At 31.5% G+C, this 17,846-nt stretch overlaps 1 protein-coding gene across 1 annotated transcript in view; it reads left to right on the top strand.

The window, feature by feature from the left end:
* The window catches only part of LOC131846112 (protein kinase C-binding protein NELL1-like), a 44,409-nt gene that overhangs the window by 12,100 nt on the left and 14,463 nt on the right, over nt 1-17,846 (top strand). Inside the window, exon 2 of the mRNA XM_059195338.1 lies at nt 12,049-12,156. Within this exon, the coding sequence (XP_059051321.1) occupies nt 12,049-12,156 (108 nt within the window). The remainder of the gene's footprint in view (nt 1-12,048; nt 12,157-17,846) is intronic.

The raw sequence follows: 17,846 nt of genomic DNA, 5'->3' as shown, positions 1-17,846 counted from the left end.
GCCATAAATTGGTAGATGGTATATTGCGTCCCGCAAACAATAAAGAAACGGAACAGTGCCAAAGATCGGTCGTAAAACTTTTTTCAAAGATACAAATCGGCGTAATGTTCACTACACTAAATAATAATTATCTTATAAATGAAGACGCCAAATAATTTTTGTCTCTAATTGCGAGAAATGAGAGTACAATATTAAATGCTATTTTATATTGTAATAAACTATCAAACACTTGCGAGTGGTTACTTTAACTACCAAAATTAAATTCGTGACATCTATAGGGTATTCCACCTAAAAATGACCATGAACTTATGGGCATAGGGGGACAAAGACTCATTTGAAGACCACCCGCCGTCGATAACGATTCAATTTCGTTAAGCGAACACTTCACACAAAAATAACATACGATGACGTAACTGTGAACACTGGAATAATCGAACACAATGTTATTACCATATACGAGTACCCAATGCTATAAATACTGGAAAGTTACTTCTGTTAGAAGTACCAACATAATAAATTTTAAGGCTTCTGTGGACTTGTTTACTGTTTGATTAAAATATAAACAAATAAGACATTGACGAACTGAACCAAATCAGATTTTAACCTTAACTATCGTGCTATTGTAATACTGGCTGTATACTATAGTTTCGCCCACGCGATACTAAATACTTGGCAACCGTAGGATTCAAATAGACTATCATAGTAGGATGAACACTTTCCAGGGGAGCCGCGTGGAGGTCAACCTAGCATGGTACATTGCTAGCCATGGAGTTATTAATCCACATTACTAACAATCCCCTTCCCCCAAACCAATAGTATTCTCACAATATGAATCTTATGACAATCACTTTTGGCTAGACATTGCTTTAAAGACACCCTTAAAAAGGTACGTGTGGATAACAACACCTTTCATGGTCAGTCAATTTGCGTAAATACAAGTGAGATACTCATTAAAATTGGCATTTTTTTGTAAAGAAAAATACAACATACGAATCTGTATAATTATAGTTTGGACCCTAACTAAAGGTAACATGTGGGGTGAATGGTACTATATTGGTAGCGACAGGTTGGCGACACCCCACGTTGGCGACAATGATACTCGTCTCTACCATCGCTTGTAGCTCACCCTGTTTATTTTATAGCCAATATTGAATTATTTGATCGCCAATAAATTTCTAGGGGACTTTTTGCTGGTTCACGATTTAATCAATCGATTATCAAAATATATTTACAGGTAATATTTATAACTTTGTGCTAGTTGGTAGTTTGTATTCACATAAAGTCGTAGAGTTGTAGCATTTTACTATAGATAACATGTAATAGTAGCGTAGTGTAAAAGATTAATCTTGTATAAGTCTGACTGACTTTGACAGTAAATATTACTCTAGCCCTATTAATAAGAAAAAAACAAATAAGTATACACTTTTATAATCCATATAGGCATTTTATTCACAAGCATGTGGTACTTAATCACCTTACCACCACCTTACCACCACTTACATTCTTCGTTACTGCGACAACTAGAATATCGACAATAGGTGCGTGTTTCTAGTGTCTTCGACACTGCGTCTATTAGATGTGAATTGTTATTTGGAAGGCATTGGCATACAAAAATACCACTGTAATTGTAAACAAATTAATAACTATCTTTTCGCAAGACAAAACTTTATCTATTACAAATTGAATCATCGAAATGTATGTATAGTAGAAAGGGCTAAGGATTTATATGCCTATACCTACCTACAAAAAAAGATCGATGAATTTATTATTAGATTAATGATTTAGAATTCATTTTAGTTTGAAACCTTATTCTCTGGAACTCGTTAGAAAAAATATTTAAGTAATTCTATTAAACTTTAGTTCCAAGGAGCTTAGTTAATGTAGGGTGTAGCTAATGTAGGGTGAAATATAAGCAATTGATATAACATTGATAGTGACATTTCTGATTGAAATATTAATAGAGTGTCAAAATTATATAATTTTTTCCCGTTAGTATTTATATTATACTTTTAAACTTTTATCTGTTCTTATGATACACAATCCTCATTTCAAATTTCATTAAGTACCATTCAGAGATTTTGTTATGAAAAGATAACATAGAGAGACATTCTTGAATTTCTATCTAGCATGGAGACCCAATATTAAAGAAAACAGCTGTAAAAAATTAGCAGTACCCCTAGCATTTGAGAATTTAAATGCTTACATCGTACCCACGCTTTTGTGATGTAGAAGATATCATGCTCTTTTGGGTCGTTTCCGCTAACATGGAGTTCTCGTCCTATTCGTATAACGTGGCTAGTTGTAGGAAGCACAGCCGCCGGTACACACAGTTGTACAATAGCAACAAACACACACGTGCGCCGATATCGACTGTTATCTCTCGTGCTGTTTGCTCAAGATTTCGGGCTTAGCACCGCTTGTGCCCCTCATGTCCATTGTCAAGTTCAAAGTGTCATAGACATTGTCGGTTGTCGAAGGTTAACATACAGATTATGTTAAAAATGGACGTATGACATCAGCATACGTACACTTTTTAACATAATCCATAGATTGAATTATCCGCCTTTTATTCCTGGAATAATGTTTTATTCACTAGCTTGAATTAACATTAATCATTATTATTATTTGTGTTGTTACTTCTGTTATTTAAAAACAAATATTCGAATAATATCACTTTAAAACTCCTACACATTGTACTCTTGGTAAAGCCGATCAGTCAGAGTCATTCCGCTGATACCTACCGACCAACATGTCTCTTAATGTAATAAGTCAAATCAAAGAGAGAGTATCTATTCATTATAATCATTGTAATTAATGTATTGATTGCAATACAAAACATACAACCATAATGTGAGTGAAATATCATGAACTGGAAGTATAAATATTTAATAAATGCAAGTTAATAAAACGATAAATACGTATGAATCGCTCTATAATATTTAATTCAAATAATTATGTGAAGGACAGATAAAATCCACATATATTTTCAATACGAAAAATAATTGTATCGTCATATTATTCTAAATTTTTTTTAGATTTCTTTAACCAAAGGCAAGCCACCTTTTAGTAACTATAATACATCTGTTCTTTAATGTATATTGTTTGTCTTTTCTTTACTGTTCAATACAAATAAAGTATGTTCTATCTACCTAATAATTATACAGAATATTGTCAATATTTTTACAACAATAAAGTAGTAAATGTGGATGAACAAAGTCATACTTTGTTTATCTATATTTACTACTTTATAATATAAATGTGAAAGTATGGCAGTCAGACAGTGCCTGTCTGTTTGTTACCTTTTCACGACGAAACGGATCGTAAAGCAATCTAAGTCCCGTATGACAACTAAAGATTATAGTGCATTTCGATTTTAAAAGGTATAATTATATAATTTAGGTTTAACTGAGCTAGGATTCAAGGTACTCAAAATTTAAACAAAAAACCTGCTTTAAAAAGTTCAAAATATATGGAGATTTATTAAGGACAATAAAACATGATATAAAAAAATAAAAGACGCATTTTTCCCTTTTTTTTTAATTAGTGATGTATAGATATAAATGTTATGAACACACATACCTGAAAACAGGCAAAGTTTTCTGTAAAAACTTATGTAGGTACCTGCAGGTTTGCAATGCAAACTATTACAGCATTCTAAATATATGTTAGCGCCGGATGTTATTTGTAAACCGATCATAAGTAAAGGGTAAGCGAAGGACAAGCTGATATCAGAATTTCAAATGGAGCATTAGAATTGCGAAGAAAAAATAGATATTGCATGAGCTACTGATATTTCAGTTCTTTACAAAGCACATTTTGACATTGCCAGACATCTTTTTTACGTAGATATTTTATTGACGGTTAATATTTAGTCGACGATCGTAAAACACTGATAGGTGCTTACGCAGTTTCTAGGTTTTATAAATAACTCAATCACGAATAGAATTTAATTTTGTGTGGGCATGACATGGAGTAATTTCTATTTGTTCTTCGATCAACAAAGATTTTGTTGTCTAAACATTGATGCAGTCGATATCAATTGAATCAAATTAAAATTTGTACTCTCAGGTTACTTTTATACGCTTATTACTATTGTTTTATAAAAAATACTTTATTTAATTGTGGATAACACATTGACTATGCTGTGAAATGAATATTCTAATTTTAGTTAATAAGTTTCAATCATTAAAATATTGTATGTATGAGAGGGAAACACAGTGGTATAGAGCATTGAGGCATAGGTATACAAGACGACAGGCACGGTATGGAATATTATATCTGTGACACGGTGCGGCGGCGCCCCGCGACTGTTGCTCGGGTGTGCACCGGTGAGCACTGGCGCGTGTCCACCACCTGTCAGTACACCGGTTCGGTTCCCGACCACCCCACCCGTACACCGACTCCTTATTAACGTACTTCATATTCCAAAATCTTGCATGCATAATGTATTAAATTAGCCTAAAATATTTTTGTTCCTCTCATCCCGTTATTTCGATTAGCATTTGTTTTACATAAATGTTTTATGATTTTGTTTATGCGAAAATATGTTATTATATTCACAAACAAAAGAAATTTAATATTAAAATTGAAGCTCTACTATAATTTTATGTTTAAGTACGAGTTTAAAAGGCAGCTTCTAATTTGATGTGGTTTCTTTTAGAAAATATTACACTATGGCATCATCAAAGTTACAACAGTTTTGTCATCGATTAAGATTTACTTTCTATTATTTTAGTATTTGGCGTTTTTATGTTTTAAATGACTAATTATATTTAAATTGATTTCATTTAGAGAAATCAAACTAACCCAATTCAATTAATTATTTATGCTAATTATGATTGCATAAACAAATAATGAGATAAGATTTACTCACTAATAATACTTACAAAACCATTGTGTAATTACACAATGGTTTTGTATGAAAATTTGTAATGAAAATATTTATATTGTTTCGTTTGATCTTTATTTCGGTAGTATCGAATTTGTTTTGGTCAGCATTAATACAATTGATTCATATTATGTACGATGTGCAGATTGCAAATCCACACATCTTCATACGTACGTATGATCACGCGATGAACACACGATACTTTCCTGGTAATCATGACACAATAATCCATAATCATTAAACTGTAGGTCAGTCGAGTACCTAAATAGTAACTGTGTAAATTATGCACACCAATGAAACATTGTCGCTTATGTCGGACCGCCTTAAAAAACTGTTTAATGAAAGTCAATACGTATCGCAGGCACGCGCGGCATATGTCACGGGAGCCATTTTACCCCTCATTCCTCATGTTTCACTCGACTAAACGTCATTAGACATCGATTATATTTTTTATTTACGGCTGTACACAAACGGTAGCCGCAATTTTGGCTTGTTTGGTGTTTTTAATGGATGCCTCACGTAAATGATCTGCCATCGTGTTGAACTAATTTAAGAGTGCCATTACTGCGAAATGAATACTTTTCTCATACATAAGGTTCTGTTATTATAATTTTGCCTGAATGTTAGTATCGTAGCCATGTTAGTGACTAATAGAGTCGTGAAATTTTTAAAGGGTAGTGGAAACATGATTCTAGAAGGATTACACACATATTATATTAACTGTAATGTCAGTTGGACGACTCAGAATGTCAACTGCCGACGCCGCATCGTGGCAAACGCGACACCTAAACATACTGATTATCGGTGTTTTCCATTATGGGAAAATTAGTAAAAAATTTAAATTGTCAATTTACACGATCTTAAGTCCACATAAATCGGCTTAATAAAGTGCTAATCAAAGAGACTCACGATGTTAAATAATATTTGTTGAATCGACCATGATATACACCTTGGTAATAAATATGCAATGATATAAATCAACTTCACTAAAAATCAACATCGTTCGTCATCGTCACAAAATTTCACCTCAATCAAACGTCACAGAAATGTAATTGTGGCCACGCCACAATTACATTTCTGTGTTACAATGTCTTACAATGTTTCTTAATATAGCATATGAAATAAAAACTAAAACACCGTTAATTAAAGCATCAAGTGAAAATATTATATACGAAGATATATAAAAGATGTACCTATCAGCTGGCCAAGCTGCCAGTAACAATTATTAACTAAATTACGTGGTTAGTGACGCGGGAAAGCCGTGATTTTAGGTAGAATGTATGTTCAGGTGCAAATCTAGAATATGATTTAAATAGAAATATTAAATATTTAAATAAATATTCTAAATTTTGTTCGAATGCGCCTTGTTTTTACGTGAAAGAGTAACAAACATTGATCCATCCATCGATTCTCACTTTACACGTATAATATTATAATATTTGTTGGATGATTACTGACTAAAATTACGGATTCCTTTAAAAACGATCACACGTACTCACTATGTCTTACCTTTATGGTATTATCAACTCATCATCGCCATATGGTCACTTTGGCGTCCACAAGTCAGGTTTCATCCACGTGTAAGCTCAAATTACGACAAGGGTCTTCAATTAATTGTTATTAACCCTACCTTTTCCACAATTGAGTGAGTAGGTGCCAATGTAACAAGACAATTTCACAGTGCATCGCATTTCCGGTAAAAATACTTTCCTCTAACATTTTATAAAGTTACGTATAAGAAATATTATACATTTAATACTATTTTAAAAATTGAATATTTATTATGCTATAGATTTAAATTCTTATGTTTAGAATAATTAGCGAGAGTTTAGGCTAACAATGCTAACATGTTTTGCTATGATTAAATTTCCGCTGTAAAAAAAACAGAGCTTGTGTCATTTAGAATAAAAAAATGTTAAAATTATTGTATGAAACTCTGAAAATATTTTTTTAGCGCGGTATATTTTGATGGTTTTGTCGGCATATGCGAGCAAGTCTCACTTAGAACAAAATAATTTTTATATACATATCATAAATACACTGTGAAATATAATAACACGTGATAACATAGGTTCGTTTTTTATATAGTCACAGAAGGGTAGTGCTGATCTTTCTAAAAAGTAGTGTTAATTGATCTGTGTGAAGAAGCTGGAACTCCATGATTGCAGTGTCCAGACTAGATATTAATATAAAACTTCGCAACTTGTGCATGAAAACTATTTAACTTTTATAAATATTTTCAACAAAGTATTGGGAGGCGTTTCTAGTAAGTGTTTATTAAGTGTAATTATGCAAAGAGTCTCCCTGTTAATTAATTACTCGTAGAACGTGAGGCGTCACTAGCAAAGCAAAATTGTTCCGCATAGTTAACCTTTCCAACACTAATGTATCGTGAATTGCCGTCTTCCATAACGTGTTGATAAATTATTCAAGTAAATTAATCCTACTTTTAGCTCGATTACTTCTACGCATTGCGTGTTTCAAAGGATCGTTCGATATGTCATATCAGTGATTGATACGAAAAGCACTCAATAAATAATAAATAATTTTAATTAATTACGATTGAAATATACTTAAGCATTAAAATTTAAAAGGGTAGAAAATTGTTATCGTAGACTTGGGAGAAATGCGTGTCGCAATTTCCAAGTAATAAATTTGCATTTAATGCAACACAGTAAGAAAATGCATTCTATCTTTCAAAGTCTCGTAAAATCGTGGTGTTGTATGCCGTAAATGGACTTTAAATCATGTAGATAAGGGTTAAATTCTTTTCGAGTGCGGGTTGCAGGCAAACTGTTGTATAACGTCTGTAATGAAATCCAGTAGTTGGAAATTCAGCTGAATGTGGGAGTAACAGTGTTTACGATCGCGTGGAAAATACAGTTTATGGCCTTCAGGCGGTAACTAAACGGTAATGTAGCCTTAAAGCCGATAGTGGCGCAACGTCCAGATTACAATTAAAGTTTCGATGGATTGTAAAATGATAGCATCGATTCACTTGGAGCCAACTGACTAAATTGGAAGGTTGGTTATACTCGTTACTGACCACGTGAACGGGGATACCAGCAACTTTATACCAGTATGTATTAGATACGTAACGTATAATAAAAATAGTAAACATCACGCTCAAACAAAATAATTAAATAAATAAGCATACTTTTTGTAATTTGTAATAATTATTGATGCCTGTTTCAAATAAAAATATTTTATTTATTTATTTTGAATACTTTTTCTTAAATCTTTACGGCGTTGGATAAAAGTCCTCAATGTCGAACTCAGAATAATTGTCTTGTAATAGAAATGTGATGGGTTGCGGGATATCAATAGGATGTTATAGATAGAGACGGTATATATTAATGGTTTATAGTAAATTGACGAAATATATATTGTAATATTGATCTTATATACTAAATAACAATAGTAAAATATAAGACTACACATATACATAAATTTAATTATATCTTGTGTAATGTAGTTATAGTCTACCTTTACTAGTACATCAATTTTATACATTTCTTAACCTATTTGTAAGAAATTGTAATTATCCTAGCCTATACATATACTTTAACATAAATATGTTGACAGGTAGACACCCTTACAATATTTTTAACAGCAGTGAACAACGAAGATATAATCGGAAGATCCCTGAATATATAAGTAATACTCTGTTTTCGTATTTATCATGGCAGCAAATGAATTTAGATGCATCAGTTATACACCCTCAAAGTAAAGTTATAAAAAGCCAAATGCAGATATAGTTCCTATATGTGCCAGGCGGCAGTTTACGAGGTAATCTGGAGCATCTCTTTGTATTAGTTTCGTACCATTGTAGAGGGTGGAAGATAGACGCGGCGGCGTCGGCTCCGTCTCGCCACCACACCCCCTTACGTTAGGGTTGACTGGTCGTTCTTCACAACATCAGTGTATCACGGTACATACTGTGTCACTAATTCAATACCCACGTATATATATCTATTAATGGATTATATTAATATTTAAAATAATAATTAATAAAACTAATAAAGTATGAGTCGACCTATAAAAAATATTTTTTTAAGCAGGCATGAGTTAATGGATACAAAAATTTGTTATACCTGTAGATCATAAGTAGATGTTTTTTTCCGTAGTTCAGTACAAATATTGTAATGACTATAACTGTTTATAGAAACAAATCTATAATATCTTAAAAATAACACTAGTTAGAAATATTTTTTCTATTTTTCTGTCCTTACCTATATTTTATTTAAAAAACCCTAATGCTGTACAAAGAAAAAAATATCTGCCAAAAAGGTCTCCGTTGTTTGCTTATGATAAACTCGGGCAACCATATTGCAGCTCTTGTGTCATATACTCTGTAAATTGGAGTTTTCCGACGAATACAAGAGCACTCTTGATATAAACCATGACACTTTTTTTCTGTAACCAAGCCTTTATTTAGTTTCTTTATTTACAAAAGTGTGTCACCTTTTAAGATTGCTTTCTTTGGTATTTTATGGCAGCAAAGGATTTTGTAATCCTTTATTATGGAAGGATTTTTAAAATTATACAACATATTCTCAAAATGATAAGGTTAACAATTAATTTTCGAATAATTTCAATAGATATGATAATAATAAGCTTTTTATTGTTGAATTACTGTTAATCATTGATATAGTTAGTAAAACAAAACATTAGTAACAATAGAGTATTGTTGTACATGAGCAACTAATATTAAATAAATAGAGCGAGATTAATGTAGTTGTGCCAGTTCGTAGCTTCAAGCCTACGCTGGTGTAGCGCACGGCTACGTGGTCCTTTTACATTATTATCTATCTTGAGTGATATATCTATTTAGTTTGTTTTGTCTTATTTATTTAGTATAAATAAGATAAACACAGTTAATTTTTATTGCGGTATTGTATGGATATGTAAATTAAAGAAAGTTTACTATATTACTATCTAATAGTACTGCTTCTTATTATAAGTAATCGTACTCAGACATCTATATTAGAATATCATGTTGGTTCGGAATGAATGAATAAACAAATACATCACCAATATTAAAAATTCTTTCACATATAGAAAGCTAAAGTAGGTATATATGTACTATACGCCAGTACATACAACTAGTATGTCTGAAATGACGTCTCCTATCTTTTCTTTCTCCTATCTTTCCGTTTCAGTATTATTAAATATACAATATAATATAAGGAACTCATATTAAAATATATGACGTAGATATAGGCAAAGGAAGTTCAGATAACGGTAACGTGTAACTCCAAGGGTTACAATTCTAACATACTGCGATTCCTTATTGAAGAATTTAATTCATTTTTTGTGGAACAAAATATAATTGTGTAACCATAATTTAAGTACTATGTCAGTCATATGACAATGCGGACTGTTATATTCTCAATGTATAAACTGAGCACTTTATCAAACGCTAAAAGTAGGTTTCTCGGGCTCGCCACAATCGACATTGAGTTTGTATTTTTCATGAAGCCTACATGCCTCGGATCGATACTCGAGGCTGTGAGTTCTCAGATTTTCGGCCTCCTTCGTCTCCTAATATTGATTGTTCGGATGTAGGCCACTACGAGTTTATGGATCGTAAATATTCATAAGACAGAAACAGTAATATGTCGGAAACGGGTCGTATAATTGATGATAATGAATCCATTATATCGTTTGATATACGTTTGCATATGTATTAACTACACGAAATTGACTCAAAAATAAAACAGATAATTAACCATTTATTTTCGTTTCTATAGGACGTATAAAATAAAAATAGCTATCTATTAAAGTTGTTGATTATATGACTATGAAATTTACTTTAACATGGCTTGTCGTTTCATGTTTCTCTACCAAGGCAAAATAGAAAAAATTATATGATTTTATACTGATATGAGTATGATATTCTATGGGGTGTTCGTCGAACTACCGTATTTATTTCTGTGCTATATACCTACTTGTATTATTTTGCCTTTTAATTATCTACAGAAGACTCGGGAGAATTATTAGCCTAATATAAGTACTCCATAACTCAAGATTTTCAAGTAACATAGTCAGTAACCAGGCAGTATTCAGCTAGTGTCACAAGCATACTCATTCATAGGCTGTGAAAGCATCGCACCGTGTCTCAAAAAAAAAATTAGAGTATGTTTAAGAATATGTCCCATATTCAGTGAATTATGAAACATATTCTTACACATACATTATTTTCCTCTTTATGGAATATATTATATAATTCTTGACAAAAATTTCTTTTATGTAACTGTAACGGCAAACAAGCTGACGGAACCGTCGCTTATATATATATATATATATGATGAAGACCGCGACAGACCTTACATCATCGTAAACACACGACCACTGTGATGTTACTCATAAACGGATGCTGCTTGTGAGGACTAGTCTGTACAGATTACTAATACTGATTACACTATTGACTTTTGACAAATTGCAATAGCATATGTTGGAGGTCACTTTATTCTCCCTTTGAATTTAAAAATTAATTTTGTATATTGTAAACAATGTTTTACCAGTTCTTCTCATCTCGAAAGCATTCTTCTCATCTCGATTTGACATAACAAGAGTTTTTAACAGAATATGAATAAAAAAAATTTTTATTTGTTTTCTTATGGCTCCGTACCTAGTAAATAGAACACAGGATGACAGAAGTACTCAAGCCCACAACTGTATAAGTAGACTCTATATTTCTTATGTAATTCTTCTATGGTAATTTTATTCCGTTTACTTATTTCTAAATACGTAATTTAGTCTTTTTGGATAATTGTTATAACTGTAACACAATCACACTAAATTAATGAACAGATTTCAGAGTTTCAGATATTTTATTACGCACCTATATTTTCCATCATCTTACAGGGTGATTTACTTACGTTTCGTACTTTCTTCTAGGTCAATGAACATTTTATATATATACGGGAATTTAATGAACTTACTATATTTTTGTCTTTCCTTACGATTGTTTAGCCTCGTACTTACCGTAACGGGCGCGACATACCCTGAAGAAGACTGCCGGATGTAGTCTAAAGGAATGTCGCGAAAGACGACTATAGTTCACTAAATTCCAATACATAGTAATACTAGTGTAAATTATAAAAATAGTATGGGTTCGAGATATATTATTTCAATTTGTTTTTTTTTTGTTTCAGCCACCGAGCTAGACCTGCTGGGCGCATTGTCCCTGCACAACACGACGCGTGCCGGCGTGACCGTCACGCCGGGCATGCAGCCTCAGCGGACTGCCTACACCCTGCAAGGTATACCTCGTATCTCTACCCGCACTCATATTAACGGAAAAGTTATTCTATATGCCAGATTTAACAATCTTTCTTTTCTATTTTTACATATTTATGATACTCTCTAAAACTGAACAATCAACAACTTAACAACCTTTCAAAACATTAACGCTATAAAGTCTGACTACAAGATCTTTACTGCAACTATAAGTCCGTATATGTTTTATACACACAAGAACTGAAATATGTAGTTAGTAGAATTTAATAGTTACGAAAATAACAACGTTCGAAAAAATTTGAACTTATGCAAGATTTCACAATAAGTATGTCAGCAAATTAAAAGAAATAGTTTAATATTCCCTTTAGTTTAATTCCCTTATATAATTGTTTTAATAACAGTACAAACTTAATGTTCGTAACTATAAATTATGAATTCCTCAGTGCTATAGAATACCTTCATAGTATGCCAACACTTCAAACTAACTATGAGATTAAATTCCCCCGTAGACGAATGGATTGTCGTAACCATAATGGATCATAAACATGGACGGCGCTACGAGCTACGAATGTGCAATCCATTCTGTTGCAATTCTACTTAAGGCGTTCCATTAGTGATGAACGATTCAAGGCACACCTCTTCAAAATTTAGTATCCATACAGTTGATATTAGCTTATCTAACTACAAAGTTGATGACTTATATTACTTTTGAAGCGACATTCCCTCTTTTAATAATATTGTACATACGTGTTCTGTTAATTATGGAATGTCAAACATTTCTCGTTAAAATACATTTGATGTAAATATTACTTAATATTGAAGTACAAATTTTTATATCGTGTATTTATATAGTGTACCTGTACAATTACTTTATCTGCAATACGAAATGTTACTTGTTCGGATATTTTACGCAATATTTAACCAAAACTACTTGATGGATATAAATGTAAGTTGTATATAGATATACGTATGAAATAAATATTCGCCTGATAAATATACACCTGAGATTCTCAGAGAATCTCAGTATAAAGATGTACATTCTTCGAACTAGATCTTTATTAATATAAAGATCTAGTTCGATGAATGTGCAAATGGTTATAATTGTTCAATTAAGCAAATAAGTTCTTAATTAAACCATCCCTACATACCACAAACTATTTTATCGATAATTTTACACTTTATTTTTTCAATACTCTAATAAGCTTCTCAAGTTTACAGAAATTATGTACCTATTTTTTGAGTTATAGATTCCGAGGGCCGCAGACAAGGGCGTGCTTCTATTGTGTTTACCCTAAACTTTGATATTTATAATCGGCATGAAAGAGCGATGAAGACGTGACTCGTGGATAGGAAGTCGATCCACTTCAATACTTTAGGGTGGCGAATGCGACTAACCGATCGTTTTCAATAATGATATATTGCGGGATAAAATAAAAATAATAGACAAGTATATATAAAGATACGCGATGGCAAAATCGTAAAATTGTTGTTGAAAAACGTTATATGAACGAATGAAATTATTTTAAAAGTAAAATATTCGATTATATGTAGGGTACATGTAATCGAATATTTTACTTTTAAAATAATTTCAAAATATTCTCAAGCGAACATAGACAATTTGATATACATCAGACGATGTTTATTTCATTTATGAATAATCAAGTTTAATATTTTATTTTATAGTCTCCTTGATCCAGTTCTAATCGAATTCAATAAATTTTCCAATTCATTCAATTCTAGTGACAAATTGAATTTCTCTGAGTCAGTGTGATCAGATTTCAAATGAGAATGTAAATTGGTTGTAATCCCTGAAAAGCCGCGTCCCCTGACCAGTCTCATTATTGTCCAGCGAACATTAATCCACCCGGCAAATATCCGCAATCCCTCACTGTGGAGATTATTAACTTGCTTCTCCGTTCGCTTGAATTTATGTCGTCAAGGGGTGTCTTTAATGATGATGTCAGAATGCAATGTTTTAATATTTAGATAACGAATTGTAATGTATTATTATAATACTATTGCCGTATCAGATGAAATTATTCAGCCTAACGTATATAAAATATCAATAGCTAACTCACTCCCGCAAATACGTCTGTGTCATTTTCGCCGTTTTTGTGACATTTTTCATTGCAGTTGCGTGATATTTTATATATTACCTACCTCTATGAAGGGCTATGCAACGCAGAAAAAATTTTCAAAATCGGATCAGTAGTATCGAAGATTACTGAGGACATCCATACTCATAAACTTTGCCTCTTTATAATATTAGAATAATTTTATTTCAAAACAATAATCTCGGTAATAATTATCGTCAATAGTATTATTATATTTATAGATTTACATATTATATAACCAATTTAAAATATGGATTACATTTTATTTTAGGTTTATATAAAAGTATTGATTTATTTTTTAGAATCTTTTAATATTGATATAGTTACTTTTATTTTACTTATTATATTTGAGGAAAACAACATTTTCTATACATAATATAATATATCCACATAACGAAAACTATGTTCGAAGATTAATCCAATCTCTGTAATGGAACCAATACATATCGACATATATTACATTCGAATTGAGAAAGAAGACATTTATTGTAAATTCATTCCTCTTTTTATAAATCGGATTTATTTTTATTTCGTTAATTCCAGTATTACGACAACCCTAATATTTTGCAAAAGACCTGCTGTATTATAGTTTCACTTACGCGTAACGTAATCCCTACCATTAAGCACTTGCGTAATTGTCCGAGGGTGTTCGCCCTAATTTGTGGGGATCACAGCTCGTGCCATATTGTCCCATCGTCACCGGTTCAAGTGTCAAACGTCACGAGCAGTGCGGCTTTATTCTGCATCAGAACAATGTCGTATCGGACCCTCCACAGCACAAGCCCTTATCACAAACAGACAGTCTTATATCTCATTGGAGTTGAAAAGGAATACTATTTTTGTAATTAGATAAAAATTTCTATGTGATATTATGATGTCCATATGTAAAAGTCACGAATTTCCAAGAAAATTCTTATAAAGTATTGTATTTGGCATTGAAACTAATATAATTATTTTCTTCGAAGTATATAAAGATATAATAATTTTACTTACAGGAAAAAGTTATGACAAACTCTCGTAAATTGTTGTTAGGTTGGTGTTTAAATTGTTATTACTATATTATAGTCGAGTAGTAAAAATAGACCTTAAATTATGAATTTTATTATATCCTTTTGTAACAGGTCTACAACTATATGAGAAAATAGATATAGATAGTAAAAGGTAGGGGGTAGAATAAATTATTTTCAAATATCGGAAATTTATACGATAATTACTATTATTTGTTTCATGTGTATAGTTTCTGTAGAGGTTCTCTAAATGCTACAGATGGTCAGCGGTATATCTCAGTTAATGGGAATTGATTAATAGTACTATATTTTTATTATGAAACCATGTCCCCCGCTACGTCCGCCTATATATTCATTATAACCACAATAACTACTGAACAGATTTTCATCCATCAACAGAGTGATTTCTGAATACGGTTTAGACGTATATTCGTTAAGGTTTAATATTAATAAAAAGTAATTAATAAATATAAAAGTTAACCCATTTATTTATATATATATATATATAGTAGTAACATTGAGATTTTCTATTAAAATATATTTGTAAGTAATCAATTATCTAACAATTCATAAACAGAAGCCTGTAGTAGACATATAAACTAATCACAACATAACATTGAAGCCCTCGGAATAGTAGGCCGTCCGACGACTAGTCAATGTCGGGGACAGCGGCGCTGTCATGTTAAATGCATATTACTAGCATTATAGTACCAAGCATCGCAAACTGCGCTCTACTCTACTTCCACATTGTCATGAATAAATCATGTAGATACATGGTCAGTCAGATGACTGACCACATATTAACCGTCTTTTCAATGGAGGAAGTTCGCAATAGGAGCAGACGTTTAATAATACATAGATAATTCTTTAATTTATTTGTTATTAATAGTGCACAATTATACTGTAATCAAAAATAATATTTTTCCAAATAAATTAATTAACTTAAGGTACATTTACCTTAAAGTTAACTAATCTAGGGCGGTACTTGTCATCTGTATTAACAAAAAATTTTATAGATTACAAGATCTACGGTAAAGAAAATATGAATAGATTTTGATTTCTTTTTCTTTGCCCTATTGTATTTCTTTTTCCATGTCCATAGTAACTCATTTTGCTTAATATAACCGCATAATAAATTTCATAAAATTAAGATCAGTAATTGACATATTTGACACCAAACACAAAAGCAGACAAATTAATAGCTTAAGCTAATTATTATAGTGATTAGTACGGATAACATTACATATACATAATAATAATAATAGATTTTTTTTTATTCAATTCACACAGCGCCATCTAGTGCCAAGCTAAGCAGAGCTTGTGTTGTGGGTACTAGATAACTGATATAAATACATGGATACATTTTTTTTTGTAAATAAATACATATTATACATAGAAAACACCCAGACCGATACCAACAATCATACTCATGAATATAAATGTTTGTACCGTGCGAGGAATCGAATCCACGACCATCGGATAGTAAAGCGGTGTGCTAAACCTCTAGATCACCGAGGCTGTCATAGACATATTATATATTACATATAATGATATCTGAATTATTCATTATAATAATGTTCAGCTTTTTTACATAGGCTACATCTTGATTACCTTCTATATATACCTCAATGAGTTTGTGATCTTTCCTTGCTCAGTGAACCGCCCTGTTACCCACATAAGAGAAATCACGCGAAAACTTCAGACCATTGACTCTTTATGAATGAGTGGACAGTGGACATGTAAAGGCCCTCTATGACACTATGTTTAGCTTACAAACAATACTAATTACTACATAATTATTATATAAATAGGTATATTATATATTATTACAATATAATTATATATAGTAACTAAAATTGACTCGCAAAATAGATACGTTAGTAAGTCCATCGTGGTGCTTATTGCCTATCCTGTTACATGTGTCTCTTATGTATTGTATATAAATACTATAGTATAATATTATACATTAATTTTACAATTTCAAAATCAAGATGGATATATTAAAATAAGATATTTTATCTGCACATTACATTTTATATATTCTCATATTATGTAATACACAATTGTTATAACAAAAAGAGTCAGAGTGTTATTTGGTCAATCCAAAGAATATTAAGGGTTTTAAAGATCACATATAATGTTACATAATACCAACGCTAGAATAACAATAGCTCTAAAAGGTTAGGATTACATCTATTGATGGACGGGACGCTACGGCGATGTAAACCTATATTATATTTGCTCAAATGTTGTTACGTGGAGGTGCAACTTTTATTTTGGTAAACTATATTAAACATTAATAAAACAAATGTTAAGAATGTAATAATATTAGAGAAGTATTTTATATATATGTATAAAGTTATTTTCCGGAATAAAAATGAGCCGTCTTAACATTAACATATAGTTCTGAAATATGTTTATTGTACTAACTTATAAATTATATATGTACTATATATTGTTATAGGTCCTAAGATTGCAATTTCGGATTACGGTAATGTTATATTATTTGTGAATACAAATCTGGCACATGTGCGCAAGTGATAAACGATTGCCAATAAATAAAGGCCCGCGGGCAACCATTCAATAAAGTGT

The sequence above is a fragment of the Achroia grisella genome, unplaced genomic scaffold (genome assembly GCF_030625045.1).
Source record: "Achroia grisella isolate CSIRO2021 unplaced genomic scaffold, CSIRO_AGI_Agris_v1 utg501, whole genome shotgun sequence".
Classification (NCBI taxonomy): Eukaryota; Metazoa; Arthropoda; class Insecta; order Lepidoptera; family Pyralidae; genus Achroia; species Achroia grisella.
This window is presented reverse-complemented; position numbering and strand designations above follow the sequence as displayed.